General features: G+C 41.1%; 1 protein-coding gene across 1 annotated transcript in view; it reads left to right on the forward strand.

Moving 5' to 3' along the window:
* The window catches only part of COL28A1 (collagen type XXVIII alpha 1 chain), a 176,495-nt gene that overhangs the window by 142,210 nt on the left and 6,350 nt on the right, over positions 1-27,935 (forward strand). Inside the window, exons 28-33 of the mRNA XM_058724995.1 lie at positions 6,946-7,014; positions 7,560-7,640; positions 7,730-7,765; positions 13,843-13,879; positions 15,503-16,057; positions 18,261-18,418. Of these exons, the coding sequence (XP_058580978.1) occupies positions 6,946-7,014; positions 7,560-7,640; positions 7,730-7,765; positions 13,843-13,879; positions 15,503-16,057; positions 18,261-18,418 (936 nt within the window). The remainder of the gene's footprint in view (positions 1-6,945; positions 7,015-7,559; positions 7,641-7,729; positions 7,766-13,842; positions 13,880-15,502; positions 16,058-18,260; positions 18,419-27,935) is intronic.

Here is a 27,935-nt window from a genome sequence, read left to right on the forward strand (position 1 = left end):
AGAAGAAACTTTGCACACATGATTAAGTTGAGCATTTTGAGGTGGGGACGTGATCCTGGATTGTCTGGGTGGGCCCTCAGTCTGATTATAAGTGTCCTTATAAGAGGGGGGCAGAAGCAGAAGAGACTACAGAAGAGGTGATGTGATGGTGGACACAGGGATGGAGTGGAGGAAGATGAAGGAAGGGACCACAAGCCAAAGAATACAGGTGACCACTAGAACTTTTTGGTCAAGGAAACAGATGCTCTCCTCAGAGCCTCCAGGGGAAACCTTGACTTCATTCCAGTGAAACTGACTTTGTGCTTCTGATTTCCAGAACAGTAAGAGAACAAATTTATGTTGTTTTCAGCCACTAAATTTGTGGTGATTCATTACAGCAACAATAGGAAATGAATATAGCCATCAATATTAACGTCAGCAACATTTTGGTCCAACTCATGGAAGTTTCCACTGGAGCTGTTTTGAAAACCCTTGCTGTACATGGCTGACACTTCTTAGATTATTAAAAAAAGACCCTGAATTGCGGGCCATGGAGAGGAGGGGAGGAACAGATGGTGCAGGTTTTAAACCATTTTTAGGAACAGATTCACAATCAGTCCCTGAATCTATAAAAAGTAAACCATTTCTCTGCCTCTCATGGGACACAATGGGACTCAATCACCATTTGAATGAAAATCAAGTATAATGAAGCCATGTTGTTCCATTTAGGCCCATTAGGATGATATTCTGGCCAGGTACCAGGTGAGCCTGGGCTATGCTCCAGCAGAAGGCTCGCCTGATCACAAATAATGTAAGCACTGATTGTATTCCCAACCAAGTGGGCTGCTTTGTGGGACAAGCATTAGGCTGTCTTAGCCCATGTTAGGGAATGTTAACATATCAAGATGGGATACTAAGTTAAAGGAGTTCAATTCCACAAAGATAAGGATTTGAAGAAGCTGGAGGCTCTTAATTTTCAGGCTGGAGATGGAGAAACTGCTTAGCTTCTAGTCTGTGCCGAGACAGAACTGAGCAAAGAAAATCAGAGTCTTTGGGAGAACCACCTTTGGAGAGATTTACTGTTCAAAGAAAGCATTGCTGTGAAATCAAATACAATCCAAGGTGATGGGGAAGAATTGCAAAGCCTCAGTTTTATCACTTATATACTTGTCCCCAGGTTATTATAGCGATTAAATAAGAATATGTCTAGCTCTCTGATAACCTGGCTCAGTCCTTCACATGTAGACACACAAATAATTGGCAGTTGCTAGTTGTAAAAGAAGAATGTTATGCTTGGAATTTAGGTGGAAGGAGAGAGGTGCCAAAATGCCAGACCATTAGGTTGTTCTACAGGGTCCCTGGATAAGCTCCTTCTTCTTCTTTTTTTTATTTTTAATGTCTATTTATTCTTGAGAGAGACAGAGCACAACTGGGAGAGTGGCAGGGCGAGAGAGGGACACAGAATCCAAAGCAGGCTCCAGGCTCTGAGCTGTCAGCACAGAGCCTGACATGGGGCTCAAACCCATGAACTGTTAGCTCATGACCTGAACCAAAGTCAGATGTTTAACCAACTGAGCCACCCAGGCGCCCCTAGATAAGCTCCTTCTGAGCAATTATATGTACTCTGTAGGCCACCAGGAAAATACTATTTTCCATCTAAAGTGAACTAGCCATTTCATTAAAGCCTAAGAAAATAATCCCTTTCAATACAGAATGGTTCCTCGATTTGAGGCCAAATACTTAGATGACTATTCAGGCAGGTTACCATGTTTTGCTAACTCTGCCATTTACCCACTAAGTCAACATCTTAAACTAATACTGCTTTCTTTCTTCAAGCTGCTTTTCATTCAAAGGCCGGCTTGACTGATCTTGTACTCCCTACCTTCAAAATTTATCAATATTTACTACATTCCCCTACATAACACAGTAAAATTATAAACATCAAAAAATTATCATTGCTACACTATTTCCTCTATAGACCCTATTCATTTCGCCAAGTGTTCTATTAATTCTTTTTACTTTTTAAAAGACTCTTCTTATTGTTTAGTAAAAGAGTATTTATAATCTTATTACTTACCTTTTAAGTGTACAGTTTTACAAGTTCCAGCAAATGCATAAGAGGCCTCTAATGAAGAGGGTTTCCTGACCCTTTCCAAGTAGTTAGGACATCTCCAAAGATCTGGGACCCATGCCTGCAAGTTTTATTCTATTTCCTACCTCCAGCTCCCATGGGTCATCTATGCCCTAAAGGTGACAGCATTTGCTGTACTTCCCCCAGAAGCTTAAGACTTTTGTCCCACAAGAGGCTTTGTGCTTTTCACAGGGGTTACCTGCTTCCTTCCCCTGGGGCTGCACCACTAGGGAAGCTTTGGGACTCGCCCTGTCCCCAGTCTCTCTCATGAGCACTGGTGAGGCCCCCGAAGAGCTCATGAGAGAGTGGGTATAAATTCCCCTGCGTCTGGAGCTCCCAGAGGTCCTGTCTTCTTACACTAGCCCACACTCAGCCATTGGTTAAGAATTTTCACTAAGTTCTTACCAGCTTGTATGACATCTGGTGTCTCCAACAGCTAAGTAACTACCTGTGCCCTGTCTCTCCTTAGAGGATCCTTTGTTTCCTTAGATTTTGAGCTAGGTGGTTGTGCTGCAACCACAGGTCTATGATGCTCTGAGAAAAAATTGTGCTTTCATAGATTAGTTAGCATTTTTTTTACTGTGGATTTAAAAATGAAAGCAGCCTTTTCTAGTTTCTAGAAATTTCCCTAAAAGGAAGCCAGAAGTTCATTTTATAGTTTTTGATCATCCGTGAGTTTGATTTTTTTTTCTTACTGCACCTTAAATATCTGAACAATGAAAATCTAAGGCTGAGATATGGTGGTTGAGAAACTGGGTTTGAAATTTGGATTTAATGACACCTTCAGATAGACAGGTTCTTTCCTGTAGTTGCATCTGATCCAGGCTGATATAATTGTGTATCATTTTCCTGAGACTTGTAAGGAAAAACACAGATGACTGGAGAGCATTCACCTCTGCCAAATTAAGAGGTCTTCTTGCTGCTAGCCAGATAGTACAGTCTGAAAGTTATAGGAAGATTTCAAGTATTTTGAAGGTAAACTGATAATTAAAAGGGGGAAAAAAGGGGCCTCTTTATAGGGAAACCCAGCTGCCTGGAATAGCTACAGTGTTAACAATTACATATAAAATATCTATAAGGTGAAGTAGTGCAAAATAAATTCCTGACCACGGAACTGATCCTGACGTGATTAGAGGCTACTTTGAGGTTTTTCCCTCAGGGCTTGGCAGTGAGGCCACAGTAGCTTTTAAGTTTGCTAGGAAATTGTGTAATTTCTTAAAGGAAGCTAGTTAGTCATAAACATCTATTGGACATCTATATTAGCTGTCATAGGATCCAAAAAGTTGTAAAAGACATAATTATTCTGAATAATTGTCAGAAAGGTGTCAAGTTCTTTCTGGACCCACTTCATCTACTGCAATTCCCAGTGATAATTTGCTATCATATCCCAGTCCTAGCTGCTGTGTTTTCCGTGCTCTTCTGTCCTTCAGGGCTGGGACAAAGCCGACTGTAGATCTTCTAGTGTTCTCTCATGAACCTTCAATCCCCTTCCACCTGGCTAGGAAACCTCCTGACCACCCCCTCCCCCCCAACTCAGGTCGCAGCGGTCTCAAGCATCTTCCTGACACCCTCAAGCTACCTTTCAACCAGTTACCTGGTCAAATAAAGATGTCTTCCTTCACGCCCACAAAAAAATATGAGAAAACTAATCTATGCCAAAGTATCCCTTACCGACACACCTGTCTTAAGATGATACATTTCATATAACTTTTGGTTCTTATTTTCTTTTTAATTAGAACAGAGAATGGTAGAATCTCAGGCAGGCATCTTCCCACCACCCTGCCTATGACTCTGTGAGCTGGCCACCCAGTCTGTATGTAGACAGACCCTTCTATCCTTCATATTCAAGATGAGGCTGCACATCCACTCTTAGAGCACGTTTTTCAGCAAGTGTAATGAGGCTGGTCTGTGTTCCACATATTCCTGTCTATTCCTCTTCAGACCTGTGTTAGCTGTGCAGTCTTCAGAAACAGAACAGATTTTTCTCCTCTCCTTTCTCCTGCTTGAATCTGAATGTGGATTTACTGTCTCAGGCTTATTTAAGTGGCACCAATCCCTATCCAAGGTTCTAGGGCTCTCAATACCACCATATTTCCTGGGTGAGAAAAGACTATTCTCTCTTGAATGTGAATGGAGTATAGAAGACCAGCGATCTCTGCCTGTCTCCTATCACCACTGAAGCAACCAACAAAACGAACAGAGGCACCACTCCTTCTTCTGGGGTGGGTGTCCTCAGGCCTGAGACGCACAAGCCTTACTGTGGGCCCACTCTACCATAGCACTGTGCTTGGCTCAACAGTTACCAAGATGAAAAAGACCTTCAGCAAATGAGTTCTCTGCAATCTGACCTTTGTAAGGAACTTGGTCTAAGTCCTCTGGAGATGAATTGAGGAGGCAAAACTGTAACCCCATACCTGCCTTGCATTTAGAAATACATGGCAGAGATGAAAAGGACCTAGAAGTTTAGCCAAGTCTTGGGTCCAACAAAAGTCGCGTATTTCAAAAGGAGTCTCCAATTATATTCATCTTATTTTGTACCCTCTATATAAGATTTGTTTTAATGAAAATGTTCCCTTTTAGGGATATGTACAAGTATGCAAAGATATATAAGAGCGTATTTATTGAAGTGTTATTTGTAACTGGGAAATATTGGAAACAACCATATCCATCACTAGGTAATGAATAAATTATAGTTGAGTTATTTAATGGCGTACTGTACAGCAGAGAAAATTAACAAACTAGAACTATGTATAGGTACACAGACAAATTTCCAACAGATAATGCTGATATTTAAAATAAAAATTGGAGGGGCTCCTGGGTGGCTCAGTTGAGCATCCAACTTCAGCTCAAGTCATGACCTAGTGGTTCATGAGTTCAAGCCCCACATCGGGCTCTGTGCTGACAGCTCAGAGCCTGGAGCCTGCTTCGGATTCTGTGACTCCCACTGTCTCTGCCCCTCCCCCGCTCACACTGTGTGTGTGTCTCTCTCTCTCTCAAAAAATAAATAAACATTAAAAAAAATTTTTTTTAAGAAAAACTGGATGTGTGGTGCCTGAGTGGCTTAGTCGGTTAAGCATCCCATTCTTCGTTCTGGCTCAGATCATGATCTCATGGTTTGTGTATGTGAACCCCATGTTGGGCTCTGCACTGACAGTGTGGAGCCTACTTGGGATTCTCTCTCTCTGCTCCTTCACCAAGCACAGACACTCTCCCTCAAAATAAATAACCAAGCTTTAAAAAGTTTTAGAATACAATTGAATGCATAAATATATCACTTATTTGAAGTTTAAAATGTTAAATATTATCCATTGTCTTAGAATATATATATGTAGTTAAAGCATAAAAACATGGATATGAGTGATGCATGTCAGTTTCAGAAAAGATTTCCCCTCTTGTTAAGAGCATGGGATTGGGTACATCAGGGGTTCAGTGCTATCTGCACCATTTCATTTTTTAATATGGTGGTATATAGGTGAGTGTTTGCCTTCTTCAGTATAAATTTTATGTGTCTGAAATATTTCATTATTAATACTTTTTGAAAGAAAGGGTTCTGTTGATTTTAAAAAGCTTGAAAGCCAATGAGCTAGGAAGGGGGGCTGAGGAATGCCACTACTCAAAGTTACAATGGTCTCCAAGCAAGCTATCTCGCCTTCTGGAGCAGTGGCTCTCAAGTCCTAGAAGGCCATGGCAAAATGCATATTTTACTCCTACCCCTATCCTTGATTCTCATTTTATAGTCTGAGGTTTTCATTAAGAATCCCAGCAGTTCTAGTAGGTGTGGTCAGTATACCTTTGAGAAAGATATTCAAGGTAAGCAGGTGAAATCCCCGGACCTCCTGACCAGGAGAATCCACAAAGCTTTGCCACAGACTCATTGCTAATAATGATTCAGAGTTAAGCAGCATCAGAACTATGACTGTATACTGAACAGGGGTTATTCTGTTTCATGCTCGACATCATGAAAGCCCTTTAAATCTGTGTGGTTTAGGGAGCAGGGGGCAGGGGACAGGAGATAATGTTAAGGTGCAGGAGGGGGCAGTTAAAGTCCTTGAAATGAATACATTTTTATTTTCTGAATTAAGGAGGTACTAAATTTAGATAAATAGATTCATGGTAAAAAATTATCAGGGCTGGAACTAACAGTATATGGTAATTATATAAACAGCTCTTTGACATTCATTGGGTAGAGATGCTGTTATATCCTCATTTCCTCCATTATTAAGATAATAAATGCTTTTAGCATATCAAAAAATATAGACAAATGTAGAGAAGTTTATAAAAATCACCATTAATATCACAACTGAAATAACAGCTGCTTGTTATGTGTGAACTGATTGATATAATGTTCATAGTTTGAAATTGGCCAAGGTGGGAGTAATTACAACACAGAAATAGGCAAATGCTATAAATCAGCTCCTTCACTTCTACCCCAGATTCAGAAGTTAAATTTTTCCTAGCAAAGAATCGAGCCAATCTGACATACATAGTCCCCTCTAGATTTGTTTTGGTTTTTTTTAAATGTTTATTTATTTATTTTTGAGAGGGGAGAGGGAGGGACAGAGAGCAGAGCAAAGAAGACAGAGAATCCCAAGCAGGCTCTGCACTGTCAGTGCAGAGCCCGATGCACTGGGCTCAAACTCACTAAGGAGATCACGACTTGAGCCAAAATCAAGAGCCAGACACTTAACTGACTGAGCCACCCAGGCACCCCTCCCCTGCAATTTAGATAATGTTATAAGGCTGTTCTGAAACTGCAAGTGTATATATGACCCAAAGAATTTTCTGAGTTATCTTGGGAAATTAATGGGATGATCCCTTCTTTATATTGTGTGCAGGGGGAGCAAGGACCTCAAGGTTTTCCAGGGCCAAAAGGCATGACAGGCCATGGCCTCCCTGGCCAGAAGGTAAGCATTTCAGGGTCTTAGAGAAATGCTTAGGTTTAGGATCTCAACAGCTTAACATAAACTTTAGAAGAACACTTCTACTGGTCATTCATCCTGACAGCTCTCAGAGGAAACAATCCATTTGAAAGCAGTTCCTTATGCATTTCCTTTCCTAACTATAAACATGCTTACTTCATAAAATCTCATTTTTTCATCCTTAAAAGCCAGCTGATAAAGGAACAAATCCTTACAACATACCACATAGAAAACACTGGATGACCCTGGTTAGAATGTTATAATAGTTGAACTTCCCGAAGGTAGCCAGCCGATCTGATAGTAACTCAAGATCTCCTCACCTTGAGACCCCCGGCTCATCATGAATTAGATTATGGTACCTGGGGGGTGGGGGGGGATATAAATATAATGCTTGCCATTTTTTTCCAGTAGTATATTTGTATCAACAAGCCCCACAGGTCTTTAAGAGATGCCGCTTGCAAACGAACCAAATTTTAGAGTTTGGCTTTAATATTTACGTTCTATACTTATTTTTTCACTATATTACAAAGGGAGAGCATGGAGAACGGGGCGCTATGGGAAAGAAAGGCGATAAAGGTGAAATTGGGGAGCCCGGATCTCCAGGGAAACAGGCAAGAAGTGATTTTTAAAGTCTTAGTGTAATTTTATACATTAGCTTGTTCCAACCTACACTGACTGTTACTCTTCTTCCACTAAGTAGGGGTTACAAGGACCAAAGGGAGACGCAGGACTTACTGTGAGTATCCATCCTAGAGGGTAATTGAGGGTTTACATTTGCAAAATTATTACATTCATGTTTTAGCTTCAGAAGCATGAATTCTTTGGACGCAGAGCTCCAGTTGCTTTTTAAATGATATCACTGCTACAAGCCCAGTGTTGACTGGGCATGAGGTAACTGATCTGAGCGTGAGGGAGAAATAACATCAGACAACCCTTACCCAGCCTCGTGGGGATATGCCGCTACTTCCCTCTGACCCCTGCTAGACATGGTAACAAGGAGGTGAGCTGTTTCAAAGAAGCCACCCGACCAGGTAACTTTTAATCTATGTGATCCTTCACGTTCCGGAATGGGAGTTCTGTTTCCTTGACTGGCTCCTTTAGGAAGTACTCCGAGAACAGCCATCACAAAATGGGGACTACTTTGAGGTACGGATTCACTTATTCCAGAGAACTTGTGAGGCAACGACAAACTTTTCCTTATTCTCCCCGCATCATTGCAAATAAAAAGCTGACTCATTAACGTCCCACGGGGTGGGAAAGTTTTAGAAATTCTGTGGCAAAGTCTTTTTCTTCCTTTCTCATTGGAAGGCACTACATCTCCTAGAGTGGAGAAGCAACAAGAACCTTCTCTCTTTTTTTTTTTTCCTCTTTTTGATTGTTCAGTGTGTCATGGTCTGAGGACAGTGACCCTATTTGCTGTGCTAAGTGAATCCAGGTGTAGGGGGGTGGGAGTTTAGGTGGTGATGGTAAGACACGAGAGCTGGGCATATGACAAACAGAACACATACTTTTTTTATGGCCTGTTTGCCTTTTCCTCTTTGCTCTTCCTCACCACAAGTCAGACACCCCCAGATGCCTATGGGCATGAAACAGCTGTGTGCACATCAATGCCTCCCCCAGAGTAGCAGGGAGAATGTATGTCAAATCCCCAGAGGAACATTCCCCATTGGTTTATACCCTCCCTCCTATCCCAACATGGGGAGAGGGCCTGGCTTCCTTCATCCATTCGTTTGTTCTCTCATTTCACCGACATTTATTGGACATGTATTCTGAGTCAGGCTCTGACGTAGGTGCCAGGGGAATTGTCTAGAATAAAAGATTCTGTCTCTGAACTCAAGGAGCTCACAGCCCATTAGAAAGAAAGACAAGCAAACGATGTTCACCTGCAGTTTGATAAATGCTATGATAGGAGTAGATATGTGGATGCTGAGCAGACGAAATGATGTATGGTGATGCTTGGGGCCAAGTTAGGCTTTTATCTCCTGAGCAGAAATTTTTTTAATTTTATTTTTAATTTTTAAAAATTTACATCCAAATTAGTTAGCATATAGTGAAACAATGATTTCAGGAGTACATTCCTTAGTGCCCCTTACCCATTTAGCCCATCCCCCCTCCCACAACCCCTCCCGTAACCCTCAGTTCTCCATATTTATGAGTCTCTTCTGTTTTGTCCCCCTCCCTGTTTTTATATTATTTTTGTTTCCCTTCCCTTATGTTCATCTGTTTTGTCTCTTAAAGTCCTCATATGAGTGAAGTCATAGGATACTTGTCTTTCTCTGACTAATTTCACTTAACATAATACCCTCCAGTTCCATCCACATAGCTGCAAATGGATGGAACTAGAGATTTCATTCTTTTTGATTGCCGAGTATTACTCCTTTGTATATATATGCCACATCTTCTTTATCCATTCATCCATCGATGGACATTTGGGCTCTTTCCATACTTTGGCTGTTGTTGATAGTGCTACTGTAAACATGGGGATGCATGTGTCCCTTCGAAACAGCACATCTGTATCCCGTGGATAAGTGCCTAGTAGTGCAATTGCTGGGTCATCGGGTAGTTCTAAAATTAGTTTTTTGAGGAACCTCCATACTGTTCTCCAGAGTGGCTACCCCAGCTTGCATTCCCATTGAGCAGAAGATTTTTAACCAAGAGGCAGAGATCTTAGAAATGGGGGTGTCATTCTGCTGATTTGGCTTTCTAGATTCTAGAAAAGGGCCTAGCAAGGAAGGATGAATGAAGGAAGAGAGAATTTTCATTAAGTGCGAATCTAGTATGTGACCGGTACTGTGTAGGCTCCTTCACATCAGTACCACCCTTACTGGGTAAGATGCCTGGGGGCTCCTTAGAGGGCCCACACTGGACCTTTAGTACTTCTTCAGCTGTACCCTTTCCTGGGTGAGGAGTCCTCAGGGCCAACAAGAGTGAACACCCTGAGCTCATGCCCCCCCCCCCCATATTACACTCTGGACACACAGGATCCCAGAATTGCCTGCCTAAATGGCCCATTTGGAAAGCTGACAGCACTGAGCTGTATGCATGGGTCCACCCAAAAGGTGGGCAAGGGGAAAGTGTTTTCAGGGAATTTGGACAGAGCTCAGAATTGAGGACTGGTGTTCACTACATGAATGCTGGCCCAGGCCCCATGCAGTGCAGAACTGGTGGGGAGAGGGTGCAATGAGAAGGGGACAGACTGTAGGCCACAACCCTCTCTTGACCAAGACTCCATGTTAATCCATACGATAGCCCCGTGAGGTACTGTTATCTATACTTCAATGAAAGACATGCTAAGTCAGATAGAAAGTTTGAGCCATATGCCTGAAGTCACCTTGCTAACAAGTAGCAGAACCCTTGTAGCCAGAGATGGCTTGTCTGGTGCCAAATCTAGTCTGCTCTCCCACAAATTCTGCTCTTAGAAGGCCTCTTTCTTCTTCCCACCCACGCTCTCTCCCTGACCAAATATATCCCCAAACAGCTGTCAGTTGTAGATTCATCCAGATTAGCAAACTACTCTTTTAAGAGGCAAATACCAATGGCAGAGTTCAATGTTTTAATACTTTGTGCCAAAAATTGCTTCAGAAAGACTATTTCTCTACCTGTCCCTTACATGTTCGCATTCCTCAGTGTCTGCCCTCAGTCTTCTCTCTCCTGGTCTTTAAACTCTCAGGAAGGGATAGCCATGAAAGGAAGGAGGGGGATGGGAGAGGTTGTAGTTTGAAAAGGCTAATGTAATATCATAGTAAAGTTGGATCGAGGGTGAAAAAATATTGTCTTTAGATTATAAACATGGAAAAGAATATGTTTAACAAATGGGGGTATGGGGATACACTAGTTTAAAAAAGACTGAAAGGCTCTGCTCCATGAAATCTCATCTGCCATCAACAGTCAGCTGTACACTGGCTTTTCTTAAATCTGCCTCCAGTTTGAACTGCTCTCTTGAGCACCAGACCTTACATCTCACTGCCTACTGGACATCTCCAGCCACATGTCCCCTCGATGCATCAGACCCAGCCAGGCCCAAGCTGAGCCCAGTGATCTTCATTAGCTCCCAGCCTGCCTGGTCCATTCTTCCCTACCTCTGAGAGTGTGCCATCACCATTTGTTTCCTTTGAGACTCCTTTTCCTCACCCTTTCTTCCAATTACTCACCAACCCCCTTCATTTTCCCTCTGAAAGGTCCCTTCAGGCCAGCCCCTCCTACCCATCCACTGCTGCTTTCTGGTGTCACTTTTTCCCCTGAACTATTGAGGAACCTCAACCCCCTCCACTGGCTGCCATGATCACCTTTTTAAAGTAAAATGTGATCAGATCTCTTCTCTGCCTAGGGACCATGTGTCTTCTAGCTGCCCAGGATAAAATTCACACCCTTCAACATGACACACAGACCTTCTAGAGTTCATCTGTCTTCCACATTTCCTGTCATCCTTTCTGCCATGTACCCTGAGTCCTAAGTTTACTCAAGTACTGTAATGCACTGTGCTTTGTGTACTTTGCCCCCTGCCTGGAATGTTCCTCCCCCACCTCCACCTCCCCCAACCCCTCTACCCTGCCACCATTTCCTACCCCAACCTGTTCACAATCTACCTCCCTGGACCACAACCCCACCCTCATGCTCCCACCCCTGGAAATCCCAGCAGACCAACGTGGTTCTTTGGCTCCAACCCAATAGCATAGCACTTACAAAAGTACTTATTTGTCTACTTCTAATAAGAAGTACTATGAATCTTTTGATGGATATAAATTTGATGCTTCATCATTGGCAAAAATAGCCAAAGTAGTCATTGGGCAATTTGAGTAGAAAAAAATAAAACAATTTTAGTCACATAAAAGCAAAGAATAGGAGGAAAAGATTGATATATGTGAGTACTTAAAGCATTTTAGACCCAGTTATGCCATAAAAGCACAATGAAAAGCATTAGAATGCAACTTTGATATATAAATTATTCTTATAAATCAGTGAAAGAGAAACATTTTGATAGAAAATAATGGACAAAAAACATACAAAGAATTTGCACACGAGGATACAACTTGGAAACATGCTTATGAAATAAAATTTAGCCTCACTGAGAATTGCATATAGTTTAAAATACTGCAAGTTCTTGTTCTATCAAATGGCAAAGATTATGTAATAGTAATAACCAGTATTTCGTGTCTAAAATAAAACAGTTTTTCTTATAGACTGCTGTTAGCGGTGTCTGTTACAACTTTTCTGAATGTCACTTTGGCAGGATGAATCAAGAACCTTAAATGGTCGTGCATCTGACTTCAGTAATCAATTTTTTAAAATTTTTTAAAATGTTTATTCATTTTTGAGAGACAGACAGAGTGGGAGCAGGGAAGGCGCAGGGAGAGAGGGAGACACAGAATCCAAAGCAGGCTTCAGTCTCTGAGCTGTCAGCACAGAGCCTGACGAGGGGCTCAAACCCACAGACTGTGAGATCATGGCCTAAGCTGAAGTCGGATGCTTAACTGACTGAGCCACCCAGGTGCCCCTCAAGTTTTTCAGAATACTTAATAATATGGGAAATTAATTATGCAATAATGTTAAGTGAAAAACTATAATCATAAACTTGGTGTCAAGTATTTTCTCCACTTGTAAAAAATTGAACATAAATGCATATTTCTCCTTTCCAAATACATAATATAAATATATAAACATAGACATTTGCCTTCTCTAGATATGTCCTGGTTTCAGATTTATTAAATGCCTCTCTAAATGTGCTAAAATATGACAAGCCCCCACCCCCCTCGAAAGAGATATCAGTGATGTTGATGACTTCCTCATTTTATATAATTTTATAATATTGTATCTGGGAGTTCTTTTTAAATAGCCACTGGAATTATTGGCTTTTACTCAATTTAAATAAAAAATACAATTAAATTAAAATGCCCTGAATATTTTCCATACGTGTTTCTGTTAAGTCACATCACCAACGATGTCTTTACCCCAATTCTGTCAGTATAGATTTTTTTCTTCAAAACTTTACTTTTGCAACTGTTTAATTTTTATCTTCTTAGATCAGGTTCATGCCTCCTTCCTGTTGAGATTTTCTGGGCTTCTATTAAGTTAATCATTCCTGTCACCTTCCTGTCTTCGGCAAATATAGAATTCTGCCTTCTGTCGCGTCATCTCAGTTATTCGTAAATGTGCTGCTCAGGGCAGAGCATTGGCAGCTTTATTTCTACTACCCACCTCATCCCAGGCTCTTTTGCTGGGGCTGATGGCTGCAGGACCAGGGGCATTCAGGAACATGGGGACACTTCATGGAAGTGCCAAAGTCAAAGTATTGGGAAGCTGGGAAGGAGACTTGCAAAACTGGACAGCGGTAGAGAAAAGAAAGAGGGAATACAGTGTAGAATGAATTCTCTTTTGGCCCCAGTACTTGTCTTGGTTGCTCAGCACATGTGGGTTAAATTGTGTAACTGACTGCACGCATTGCCTGCACCTTGTAAGCGGTACCTTATGGCGCTAGACCCTATCCTAGGAGTTCTGTGTGCATAGCCTCATTCGATCTCCATCACAGCCCTGAGACACAGATACTGTTAGATCATCTATGTCCAAGGTCACACAGCTGATAAATGCTAAGCCACAATCTGAACTGCGAAAATCTGAGCTATGACATTTCACAATGCAAACGCATTTCAGTTGTGATATATTGTGGCCAACTTTTAACCCCTGTGCTATTTATTTCCTTTGGTGAAAGAATAAAAGGAAACAGACCAATGCTGACTGTAGTAAGACATAGCTTTTAGGACTATAGGAAGAAATATTATGGTCATATAATTAATACATTTTCCTTTTGTCCTCCAGAAAGAAGAAATTATCAAAATTATTTTTGAGATATGTGGTAAGATTTGACTGTCAAGAAGAGAATCATCACTTTAAAGTACCAACCCTACTATGTTCTGTGTTGGTCAAGATAAATGTGGTCACCCGGAGATGTAGATGATACAGCTCATGGGAACTTTTGAAGCTCTTTTGAAAAGTCAATGAGAAATGGCAAGAAGCAGTGAGAGAGGCTATAGGAATCCTGATTTAAAAAAAGAAATCATCTTCCCAGGGTGGTTCAGAAGAGTGAAGATACTGGCCCTGGAGTCTGTGGGCAGCCAGGCCTTTTGTGAGCACAGAGCTCATTTGTAATCAGTGACATTTACCTGAGCTTGGGAAGGAAAAAACAACAAAAGAAATATAACCACAAGGGCCTAACTGGTATTTGAATCCAGCCTGGCTGGTGATTATATTGTCTGTGTTTTTCCTGAAGCAAGAAGTCTCTCTGAGTGGAGTTTTAAGCACTATTTCTAGAGCGCATTTCATTTCAGAGGCAGGCCGACAGAGTCAGGAGGTCATCTTGCTTCAGAGCTCCATCTAAATGCTTCTATGGCTAAATATGATTGACTTAAAATAGAATTAGCAGAAAGAGGAAGAAAAGAGATTAGCCAAAAGGCAAGAGATTAATAGACTAATGAAGATAAGAGAAACTTGTGTGTTTCAAACAGACAGAGGCAGAAACGTCTTTGTTTTTCCTTACAGAGAACCCCTGAACTGGCTTGTCCCCCAAAAGACCTTTGGGCTTTAAGAACCCACTTGGGACTCTGTATGGTGACAGGCCAATTTAGACGTGGCTTCTGAGTTTTAGAAGCCCTGTAAATATAACACCAAGTTTCCTCATGATTTTTTGTGGTAGGGTTGTTGGGCAACCTGAGAATATGAATAAACCAATGGAGCCCTGATAGTTCTTATTTCCTGGTGACTCTAACGATTGCTTTGAATGGTAAACCCTAAATAGAAGGTGTTTATTGACCAGCATTCTGAGATCATTCTCTTTAAAAGATTTCATAGTATGGATGCACTGTTGGCCTCACTGAGCCAGCTTAGCGGTCACTGTGAGTGACTTGAGACATAAACTTGAGTAGCTGGGGACAGCTATTCTTGTGAACAGTTACAGGTCCTAATCCCTCCCCCACGATTAAACATTTTCAATCCATCACTTTACCCACTGCTCATGCTAATGAGCAAATAGCAAATCTCACAGAAGAATATGATTGAAGACTAAAATAGTAGCTTTCAGATTCAGTTTCAATACAAATGCTGGAAGGATAAAGAGCAAACTGAGGATAGGGTGATCTCTTAGGAAGAGGGAGAAGAATGTCATCAGGAAGGCATACACAGGGATGCAGTCTCTTTTAAAAATGTATTTTTTTAATCGGAGAAATTGGCACATAGCTGTTTGTTATTTTATCTTCTACGGTGTTTTGGTGGGGGGGGGTTGTGGGGTTGTTTTTGCAGTATACTATTTTTTTTAAAGTCAGATATAGAAACCAGAGGGGGACAGTTGTTAGCTATGTTAACACTCACAGAGAACGAAAGTAATAATCCAGGTCTCTGGTTCATCCCTGCCCCTCTCTCATACCAATCAGTAAGTTTTGATTTTCATTCATGCAATGTTTCTACCTCAACATGCATCTTTTAGGTTGTGGGCCCAAATGCAGAGAGACTCCTCTAGAATTGCTGTTTGTGATCGACAGCTCAGAAAGCGTGGGGCTGGAGAACTTCCAGATCATCAAAAATCTTGTGAAGACTCTGTCTGACCAGGTTGCTCTGGACCTAGCTACGGCCCGCATCGGCATAATTAACTATAGCCATAAGGTGGAGAAGGTGGCCCACTTGACACAGTTCTCCAACAAGGATGACTTCAAGCTGGCTGTGGACAACATGCAGTATCTGGGGGAAGGCACCTACACGGCCACAGCGCTCCATGAAGCCAACCACATGTTTGAAGCCGCAAGGCCAGGTGTAAAGAAGGTGGCCTTGGTCATCACTGATGGGCAGACAGATATCCGAGATGAAAAGAATCTGACAGAGGTGGTGAAGAAAGCCAGTGACATCAATGTGGAAATATTTGTGATTGGGGTAGTGAAGAAAAATGACCCCAACTTCGAAATGTTCCACAAAGAAATGAATCTGATTGCTACTGACCCAGATAGTGAGCACGTTTATCAGTTTGATGACTTCATTACCCTGCAAGGTAAGACTCAGTATCAGGTGAAAGGAGTTGATGTTATTGCTCCAAGTACCACATCACTGGATTATTCTGACCAAAAATGGAAAGAAGTAGGAGGCTAATGAGGCTTACACCAACATTTAATTGAACACATAAACTCCGGAAGGTAAAACACATTTAGCATCAATCCAGTTTAGAGAGTATAATCTCTTGTCTTTATTCATTTGGAATAAGTGCTGAGTTGGCCTTGGAGTTTGTTAACTGAGCTATCATGGTTGAGGATATGGTTAAAAAGAAAGAGTAGGACTGGGGATATTCTAAGGTAATGTTCAAAAAGTTACCTAACTTGCATAAGATATGCAGTAAGCCAATAGCAAGGCAGAAAATAACCATGGAAGCAAAGTGAGTTAAGAAGTACACGGGGAATGAAAAAAAGTTATGGTAATCTAAAGAGATGAGAAGTACAGTAACTGGGATTATTCTATTCTAGTCTCTGTTCTATTTCCTATTCTCTGCTCTTAACAAAATATGAAGATAATGAAGAATAAACAGGTGGACATCAGGAGTTTATCTTTTTTTTTAAGTTTATTTATTTGAGATATGGGGAGGGGGAGAGAGAGAGAGAGAGAGAGAGAGAGAGAGAGAGAGAGAGAGAGAATGAATCCCTAGCAGGCTCCATGCTGTCAGTGCAGAGCCTGATGTGGGGCTCGATCTCAAAAACCATGAGATCATGAACTGAACCAATATCAAGAGTTGGATGCTTAACCAACTGAGCCACCCATGTGCCCCAGGAGTTTATCTCAAAGTACAACATTGTGAATATTCATCATGCTACTCTGATGGGCTTCCCTCTATTACTTTACTCTTTCAAATGAACTGATATTTTCCAGTGAGTCATTCTAAGACACTAACTCATCTACAATTGCAGTAGGGTCAATATTGTTTCACAAGCAATATTCCAACTCTTTGGAAACTGATAACTCATTCCAGCTTAGGAAGTAAGTAAAACATATGCTTAATCTGTTTGCAGTCTTAGGTTTGGCTCCCTCTTTCCTTCTCCACCCATCTTGGAGCGGGGTCTGACGTGGCCTAACACAGACTTTCTTTGCCTCATGCTGCTTCTGGCCTACTCTGGGTCCTAGCATAGCTCACCAGAAGAATAGCATGCCTCACTCAGAACCTTCTTACTTTCACTTTCTCCCTTTCTCCAGGCCTTTCGAACCTGGGGTTTCATTTCCTTAACACACACTGCAGGGTAACTGGTGGGTTTATCGGACATAGTCAATCTCACTGGGCTATTAATGTGTTAGAATGGCCATAAATATTACACATTTCAGACATATTACATTTTGATAATTAAGAACTTTATCATCTTAACCAAAGGAGTTAGACTTCATTCCAGCCAATGAGGGATATATTTTTGGACTGGCTGGCCTTTTGCTATCCCTAAAACCAGAGATGACTGGCTATTATACTTCTTATGGGTAGAACTTGCCCCTTCCACAGAATAGTTCAGCTAACTGATGCTTTGGATAGCAAGGATTTAAGTCATCCTTTTGTGTACTTTAAGTTGTTGTATGTTATTAAATTAAATTGAATTATTTTATCTTATTATTTTTGAAAGTTTATTTGTTTTGAGAGAAACAGTGCAAATAGGGGAGGGGTAGCAAGAGAGAGGGAGAGAGGGGCACCTGGGTGGCTCAGTCAGTTAAGCATTCGACTTCAGCTCAGGTCATGATCTCGTGGTTTGCAAGTTCAAGTCCTGCATGGGGCTCTGTGCTGACAGCTCAGAGCCTGGAGCCTGCTTGGGATTCTGTGTCTCCCTCTCTCTCTGCCTCTCCCCCACTTGAGTTCTGTCTCTCCCTGTCTCAAAAATAAATAAACATGAAAAAAATATATATAGAGAGAGGGAGAGAATCCTAAGCAGGCTCCACACTGCCAGCACAGAGCTCGATGTGATGCTCAAACCCACGAATCATGAGATCATAACCTGAGCCAATACGAAGAGTTGGGCTTAACCGACTGAGCCACCCAGGCGCCCCAAATTGAATTATTTTAGATGGCCTCTTATAGGTGAGGCCCAAATGCTTTAAAACTTAGTTCACCGAGCAGTTGACTTCAAGTGATATGAAACTGTCTGTTTATTTTAAGCAAAGTATGGAAGATCTCTTTAAACATATTTTGTTCCCACTCTCCCCCCCCCCCTTTTATACTTCTCTTTTAAAAGACACCCTGAAGCAAAAAGTGTTTAAAAAGAAGTGTGAGGATTTTGATTCCTACCTCATTCAAGTTTTGGGTTCTCCACTACTTCAACCTGGGTTGGGGATATCAGGGGAAGAACTTGGTGGATCCACTCCAGAGCCTCAGGAAGAAATTTCAGAGTCCGTGAGTAACTGCCATGCCTAATTTGTGCCTAGCTTAAAATTGTGTATTCTGCTTTACATCAAAGACCATCTTGCCCTGCAGTGGCAAGAATCAACTGAGGGAGGGATATGTATTTTCAGGTCCTTGACTATAAATAGTAGTACTTTTGTCTTCATATATCTGGTTCTGAAATAGCTCTGGGGCTTGTGAACATGAATATGATTTTTAAAAATGTTTCCATATTTTATAAGTAATTATTTATTGAGTGCTACAAGTAATCTTTTTGTAGTGTACCCCAGCTACCACCAAAGAAATCGTGCACACTACTAGGACAGATTAACACTACACTATTTTAATCACCCTGTTGCCTTGCTCTGTGGATCCTTTCGTACAGGTCACAAGTCCCCCTCATCCTTCTGTGTATATGCTCCCCACTCTGCATCCTCGCAAGTTTCTTCTACGTGTGCACATGCTCAACCTGCCATTTTCCATGTTCCAAGCCCTGCTCTTGCTCATTTAGCTTCCACCTCCTGTGCTCAGAGTGGGGATGGGGTGGGAGGCTAAGCATCTCTATGGTACAAGGTGGATGCTCTGTTTTAGAGTTCCTCAATCACATGTGCGAGAAAGAACTGCCCCCTGAATGTGCTGAGACAAATATGACAGTCCCCATAGCAAGCTTCTGGGCACTGACCTCAGCCAATCAGGTCAGGAGCAATAGCTTTAGGTTCTTTTAGGTGAAAATTAGACAGCCTGCCATAATTACTGGTAAAGGAGTGCTGTGGTCTCTTCCCCACCAAGTTACAATTGAAGCAGGGCTGACTGATCCCTACCACACATATGGACATCTCCTAGCAAGAGGCACACAGGTGTCATACCCCTATTCTGTGAGCTCAGTGAAGTCCCTGTGCTGTGCTTTAATGAAAGGACATGAAATATTCATTATTAGCAAATGCAGTAATATCCTAGCATCAGGATTCAATTAACTATCTAGTTGGACTAAGGCCCTGAGAAACCTCCAGATTACTAGCTGGACCCAGAACCATTCAGATGGCCTAGGTTGCCATTCCTAAGGGGGCAGACTATAGGACTCACTGGATTTTTATACTCTGTTCAAAAAAGGTTATAAAAGTCTCTAATATATTTTTATTTGATTAAATACTGACTCCAAGATGAGTAATTCCAGTGAGAGCAATACAGTGCCCCTGGATTGCAGATTGAAATTCACATACGCATTTATACCATATGGTCTATATCAGGGGTCAGCAAATTCTGTAAAGGGCCACATAGTAAAATTATTTACTTATTTATTTTTGGTTCTGCATGTCATTTGATCTCTTTTGCAATTACTCAGCCCTGCCTTTGAAGTGCACAAGCAGCCATAGCCAATACTTAAGTGAACCAACGTGGCTACATTCAGATAAAAGTTGTTTCTAAAAACAGACGAAAACTTGGATTTGGCCCATGGGGTTTGCCGATTCTGGTCTTCACTGAGCATTTAAAAGTAAATTACAGACAAGAAAGTACACAGTTTATCTCTTCCTGAGCATAGAATGCTCCTGGGGCCTTGCCTGCTTGTGTGACTTACCACTTTGTCCCTTCCCTACTCAATCTGTCCCCTTCTGAAGATTTCCTATATGAGAGCAAACTCAGGTTTGATTCAGCAAGTGGCACTTAAACCCTGAACTCTCCTTGTAATCAATGAATTCCATAGTACGTATTGATCATTTACCATGGTATGAGGTGGTGGCTCTTAAGACACAGTTTTTGCCCAAGAGAAGTCCATGGCCTATCAGGAATATGGAACATGCAAGAATTATTAAGAACTTTAGCAGAGCTGTGGGTGAGGCACAAAAGATGTTGCAGTTAATTTCAGAGTAAAGGAAGAATTTACAGAGGAAGTGGCATTGAGCTGAGTTTTAAGGATAAGTAGTAGTTTTTCAAGAAAAGGGTAGGGGGAAGGGTATTTCCAGCAGAGGGAACATGTGGGCAAAGGGGATTCCAAAAGGCATGGCATTTTAAGGCATTAGGACAGGTTCAGTCTAACTGGAGCCTAAGATGTATGTGGAAGAATGGTGAGTGTTACAGCTGGACATTACACACGTCATGTGGCAGGTGAAGGAGCTTGAACTTCATCTGTAGGCCAGGCAGCCAGGAGAAAGCAGAGGAGTTTCTAAAGTGAGGGTCGTATGGTCATGTTTGGTTTGCATGGGGAATAACCCTGTTGCAGCACAAAGGAGAAGTAGAAGGAGGAGGAGGACAGGAGATTAGAGTGGAGCTGTGAGATCCTGTGATGGTCCACAAGAGAGGTAATGAGGCCCTGAACTAACGCAGGGTGGTCGGAATGAAACCAGGCATAGAGTAGAAGTCATTTCTGGGGTAGAATTTAGTGACTGGATGGATTGGAACTTAACCAGCTAGATTTCTAACTTGGATTTGGAGTGAACTGAAACACCATCTGCTGAGATGGAGGCTATAGGAGGCAAATCTCACAAATTGTGAGATCATGACCTGAGCCAATAATTAAGAGGTGGATGCTTAACCGACTGACTTACCCAGGTGCCCCAGGGTGGGGTATTTTGAGGAAAATAATGAGCTAAGTTTGCTCCAGGTAAAGTGGAGGTGCCTGAGGGACCTCCAAGGCACTTACAACACAGAATGAGGGACAGCAAGCCCCTCTGCCTCTGGTATCACTACCCTGGAAGTTAGAGGGACCTGAGAAACAAATGATGTTAACAGATTATGACAGGTGAAGCAGTCTAGTAGTTGTGGAGGGGAGGGCATAAGAAAAGTGCATCCAAAATGGTTTGGGTTTATAACACCAAGCACCACATAAAGGGAAACTGAGGCTCAGCTAGGCTCTCCTAGGGTGCCTCTGAGCAAGATAGTGAAGCTTGCAAAGGACTTGAGCTTCTAGCCCTTATCTCTAGACCTTCTCACCCTGGCTCTCTTTGCAGAAGCACCAAGGCAAGATTGAAGTTTTAAACAATAAATGTTCCTAATAGATTTTAGTCTGAACAAACACATCTGCATTTATATTCATAGCTCTGTCATGTGCATATATAATGTACACACACACATAAATACAAAAACATACTTATATACCTGTGCATGCACACCCACCTTTATCTTAAAGCATAATTACAAAAATAAATAAATAAATGTATAATTACAAGAATCCAAACATGTAATGTGAATCTTTCCAAACCTTTCGATTCTCAGATTGTTCCCAAGCCTACCCCTAGGCAATCCTGTAAAACAAATGATCCCAGAAGTCTTATTTCTGTTACTGTGTCTGTATTTCTTTTCTCTGTTGCCTCATTACCCCTTACAGCATTTACTTCTGGCCTTCCTTCTTCTCTTCTTTCTATCAAAATCTGTTCTTAGAGAAAAGTCTAGTTATTTATACATTTGTGTGAACTCTAAGTCAATGGGTTTCCACCTCCAAGAAGGACTTACATTTTAAGCATTGCATCTTTTTGTGGAATGAACGTGAGGCACACTACACATCTGTGAACAGGTGGGTTGGGAAATGTGGAAAGCAGGTGCATTCCCCAGGTTCTACTAAATTCATAACTCTTCGGCAACCCCTGCTCTGTTGCTCTCTTAGGCCAGTCTTGGGAAGCTAAACATGGGCATACATTCTAGTCTGTTCCTCTCCTGAAATCTCAGGATAATGGATTCTTTCTTTGGAGCTGATTACATTTTACATTGTTAATAATTACTTATGCATTTACCTTAACTCTCCTAACAGATTGAACTTCCTTGAGAACATGATCTGTGTCTAAATAAATGTTGTGTCCCACTTACGACTCAAAACTGTGCTTCATCTTTCATACAATAGATGCCCAATAAATACTTGTTGGCCAAATGAATGCTATGCTAAATGTTAGGCTAAAAAAGAAATCTCAAATTTTTCTTCAATGAAAGGCATCAATTATACTGTTTTTAAAAAAATCCTTATCTTTTACAGGACTAATAATGTTGGCACTCATGTTCCTTTATTCTTTCTGGGCATATTCAGTTAGGTTAAGATTTCTAAGATATAAATGTGAGTGAGGCAATAAAACCAAGGACACATTATTTAGTCAGACCAACTGATTATATCCAGTAATGGTTCATTAAGCAAATAAGCATATTAATTTCCTGCATGAAGTCACTTTTTGTCATTCTAAATGCATTAATAAACTAATGTCAACACACAGGTTATTTACTCACTGGAGCTGGTTTCTTATAACAATATTCTAGCTTTTTTTTTTTTTCCAGTAGAAAAGAAGCCCTGTGTACCCTTTCCTTAAAACTTCTTTCTGTACCATGAAAATGTGTTCCCTGATTGCCAATAACTTGGATAACTGGCAGCAGAGATATATTCCTCTTGGTGGAAAGGAGGCTGTGGGATTCGTATGCAGGGTGCTTACACAGCAAGCCAGTGAAGGGGGAGTCAAGCTAGTGTGGGAAGGATGCCTCTGGGTAGCTCTGTACCAGAAGGAAGTGGGAAGTTGGGAGTCTTCTCACCTTTGTTCTCATCAGGAGATGCAGTCCAACGCCAGGATGCAGGCCCCTCATTTCCATGGAGGAAATGTACACCTATTGATGTAAATGATGTAAATGGCAAACTAACATAGCAGGCTGATGGCTGGCCGTCCCTCCCTCTCACTGTCCACCCTCTTAGTGAGACCCTGTCTCCAGTCCCCATCCCACTTGCCTCATCACTCCCCTCATGTCCATCTCATTTTCACTCTTGCTGGCTCTCCTATCTCTTACCCTCCTTTCCCTGCAATGTGTATTCATTCTTACTCCATCCTGAGATGGGCTCCACTGGCAATTTCTTTAAGAACTAGAGCTCTGGCAGGTTTTGACTTGATATTGGAATTGGATGTGTCTCTTTGTCCTAAAATATGACCCTAGGCTCTATCCTCAATTCTAATGTGATACCTTTTAGTCTCCTACCTGTGCTCTGAGGCCCATTCCCTTCTGCATCTTCCAAGACTAGGACCTTGCTTCACTGTTGTGTCAATATTTCCTTTCTTGCCAATATTTCTGACTCCCTCCCTACAGCTAGTAAATAGGTTTTAGACTCTCACATCTAAAACATTCTCTAACCCTCTCTTAGTTCATGTCCCTCTTGCTAATATCCTATCTCTATCTTTTTATAATAAAATTATTCCACAGGCCAGTCTCTGCTGTCTCTGCCTCTCTGTCAAACATACACATATCCCTTTACCCTCCTTCCCTTCCTCTCCATCTCCACTTCCTTAGTTCTGTTCACTTGGGAAAAATTTCTGAAGGCAGGCTACTGCCTCCAATATGGCACGGAAACAATCTCCTAATTGCCACATCCTTACTGCCATCCTCTTACTTACTCTCTCATTTGCATAAACACCATGCCGCTCCTTTCTTTGATTTTGAGAGTCTTCTTTCTCCTTGTTCTCCCCCCAGCCTTCTGAACATCCTTTCTCAACTGTTTTGGGGGGTTCTCTGTTTATTCCTTAAACATTAAACTCTTAACTTTTCTAACATCTGTTCTTAGCCTTCTCTTTCTGAGTTCCAAAGCCACCTATGTTAACAACTCTCAAAATCTGCTTCCCCAGTCCAGATCTTTCTCCTGGGCCCCAGGTTTACATTTTTTGTTATCTGTGCAGATCTTACTCTGCGTGTTCCACAGTCAGCCAACATGGAATACGTTCACAATGCTGCTCCTCCAGATTGCCTTCCTTAGGGATATAGTCCCACCAACCAGCCAGGCACCTGATGGAAAACCTGGATGCACTGGTAGCTGTAATCTTACTTTATCTCCATACTTGCTGATATTGTCTTCTTTGGTCTGTTCTTATCATCTCACAATCCATGCTGTCAACTCTTTTCTCCTCATCCATTCAGATTGAGGTCTCATCATTTCTTTTCTACGTTAATAATATGGTCTCAAAACCCTTGTCCTATCACTCTTTTCCACATCCTCTCCAGTTTACTCATTACTTGCTGATAGTGTCATTTCATTTATTTTTTTTACTCTTAAAAATAACATCATCAATTATTTCTCCTATATATAATCCCATTTTGACGAATTTCCTTTAAAAACCTGTCTATAATACAGTGACATCTATTTTAACTTGGTATAAAGCCCCCATGACAGTACATTAGGAAAAATAACATAAACACTTGGGTATATCTATATCTTCTCCTATAGGATCCTCCTAATAGGGTATTGAATTCCTCCTAACAGAATTCAAGCAAAATTCTGCAAGTTGCTTGATCATATTATACACATTATTAAATGAAAGTCTATTCATAATCAATGCTCTTAAAACATGTGGACTTTTCAAACTTTCAGAAACAACATGAGACCGAGACTAGTGTTAGTTTAGCTTCTCCACCAACAGGAAAATTAAGTTGATTTCCTGAAATCAGACCTAATTATTTGTGGTGGTCAAAAAACTCAAATTCTTAATAAAACCCTATGAAACAACCAATATTAGTATTGTTTAGTGAAGTTGCTGTATAAGTGCCATATGTCGCTAATAATAGACTTATTAAGACGCTTCTATCTTATGAAGGAGTAAAAAAAAAAAACACTGCAGACTGATCTAGAAGAAATATTCTGGACCTAGAAGTTAGGAAACTTGGCTTGTATTGTCAATGTTGAAGCTAAATACTTTATTTCCTTGGCTCTGTAGTTGTTTTTTTTTTTTCTATGTTATTATTTCAGAGATCGGGATGCATCTATTTAGTGTGTTGTGGTCTTTTTAAAAAGACTTTAAAAATTTATAGTGTATCTGACAGTGAATCACCTCTTAGAAATAAAATCTGATAGCTGCCTGACATTGAGCGAATCACCTATTACTTAAGGTTTCTGTTCCCTCATTTGCAAAGTAAAGGATTATTGCTAGACTCTTCTTCCTTTAAAAAAAAATATGATTAGAAAGAAGAGTCTGAAACATTTACTGGGCAACGGCAGAATGGAGGGCATTATACTCATGTAGAGGAGGTTTTAAACAGAATAAAATCCTGCAGTCCACCCTCTAGGAAAGCTGCAGGCCATCAGGGGAGGCACACAGCCCAAACTTAAGGTGTTCCTAACAGTCCTCAGCAGCCTTTACTGCAAATAAAGAGCATGAGTTTAGATATGTGCTGAGAGACCTGGCAAAGAAGTGTGGTCACCTGGGAAGAGTCAATTAAGGTTAGAAGCCTAAGAAGTCAGGAACCTTGAAGGTGCTGGCTGTGGAGCCAGCTGGCAGGAGCAGAGTCCCCACAACCAACCAGGAGAAACTTGGATCCTCACTTTTGGAAAAAGCAAAGTCCAAACACATGGGCTAATGCAGATGATGACTAACATTTATCCAGAGAAGACATGAGCTCAGATTTGAAGAGCCTGTCTGTAATATATGCAAGATTCGGGGTAATGAATGACAAGACAAATGTTTGGAAATCACAAACCAAATGACCTTTTGGAATCGTGTGGCACCCTGGCTAGTAATTCTCCTTTTAGCTCTCACGTTTGCTTTCTAGGATGTTGCATGAAATCTGTTTTCTCCTCTTAAAGATCTGCTCTAAGGCTGAAAGAGACTGACACTGTCACATGTGCTTGTCCAGTGTCACAAAGTAGCCCTGGACTCTAGGTGTTGCCCCCTCACATGCCCCTAGCTCCTCTTCTGTGTTGTTTTCTGTGGGGAGTCCCTGCTCAGAGCTAAGACCATTGGTCTTCTCCAAGGAAGGCTGCTGAGGTGATAGGCTTTTGTTTTTAGGTTTAAGATTTATAAAAGATCAGAGAATGCATAGAACAAGCAGTTGAGTGCCTGCCACCAGGACATGACTCAGGTTTCCATTTGTTCACTCACTCTTGCTTCAGATAAAGTTAAAGTCCTTGCTTGTTTGTAGTCAGTCTGATCCTCCTCCTCCAACAACTCCTCCTCCTCCTCCTCCTCCTCCTTCCCCTCCCTCCAAAGGCAATGACTACCCTGAATCGGGTGTGCATTCTGCCAGTAAAGTTTGGGACTGCTTAAATACCACTTTTAGAGAGAGAGATGTCAGGGTCTAATCTTTTCTTATTTTAAAACAATGACATTAAAACCTAAAGGAATGGAATAATTAACCCAAAGTCCCCTCTCTCCTTCTCTCTCTCTCCAACGTACTCTGAATTTATCCAGTGACTACTATTTGCTGTTTGCTGTTCTATGCAATAAAGATTTTTAAAAAGAAGACAAACAGGAAGGAAAAAAAGGAAAGAAAGAAAATGTGGCATGGTTTAATTTCTCTTATCAGGGAGGTGATAGTTACACATGTGAAACAGGAAAGGATAGGAAATAATGTAGGATTAAAGGTTAACTCCTAGATATCAGGGCCAAGGTGGGGAGCATTTGAAGGCACTATGCACGTACTAGAAGGGGAGCATTAGCACTGACTAGGTTATTGGGAAAGGTTTTGGTGCTGGGGACCAACTTTTTCTGGGCCCCTTAAGAGGGCAGACTTTGAGAGCCTGAGGCAGAATGAAAGGGAAGAAATGAAAGGTCATAGCAAAGTGGGCTGAGAGGAGTGGCTGGTGAGGTAGCATGTGTGTGTGTGTGTGTGTGTGTGTGTGTGTGTGTGTGTGTGTGTGTGTAGGAGACAGAGTGTGGCAGGGCTGTGGAGAACAGTTGAAGAATTTTTCACCTATCAAACTAGTAATTACATCTTTTTTCAGTCATAATAGTTAGGAAATGGTGATCATTTAAGAAAAAACATTCACTAGTGAGAATGCAAATTATAAGACTTTTCTGGAGAAGACTGTCTCATAAGCCTCAAATATGTGTGTTCTTAGATCCAGCAATCAGCATGTGGTTTCCAAAAAAAAAAAAAAAAAGCAAATAAATTAAATGTTTAAAAAGGTATTGTCATTGTATATTTAAAGGTAGTAATATAATTAAATGGTATTTTAGGGCCACAGTAATATAATAAGTTCAAAAAAGGAACATAGAAAACCTGTTAACACTCCAGTATTTTTTATTTGTTAAAATAAATGCACAGAGGAAAAAGATTGAGGTAAAAATACACCTGAATATCATCGATGATTATTTCTGGGAGGTGGAATCCCTTGTGATTTTTATTTTCTTCTTGTTGCTTGTCCAGATTCTCTAAATTCCCTTCAATGACTGTGTTTGTTTTTATAATAAGAAAATTATAAAAATGACAAACCATAATAATGATGCATTTGTTTAAATAATCTGAAATCTCATGGAACCAAAAGGGAAAATAATTCTCACTGATGAAAAAATATTAATTCCATTTGCTCTAGAACCTGAGGTATAATGCTCTAGCAGTCAAAATTCCCAAATGATGCTCTGACTGAGAAAGAAAACACACACTCCTACACTTACAAGAGGTAAAGAGTAACTTTTGAGGCCCTAAGGCTTGAACAAGGGAATGATTTAAAGGCCAAGTTAGTTCCTTTAAGAAAACTGCTGCCCAGTGCACTTCTTCAAAGGAAACTTCTCACCTGACAGATAGTAGATCTGAAGTGTAGCCTACTGCCTATTGGCTTTTTTACGTTTGATAAACTACTCCTTAG

The sequence above is a fragment of the Neofelis nebulosa genome, chromosome 4, assembly GCF_028018385.1.
Source record: "Neofelis nebulosa isolate mNeoNeb1 chromosome 4, mNeoNeb1.pri, whole genome shotgun sequence".
Taxonomy (NCBI): Eukaryota; Metazoa; Chordata; class Mammalia; order Carnivora; family Felidae; genus Neofelis; species Neofelis nebulosa.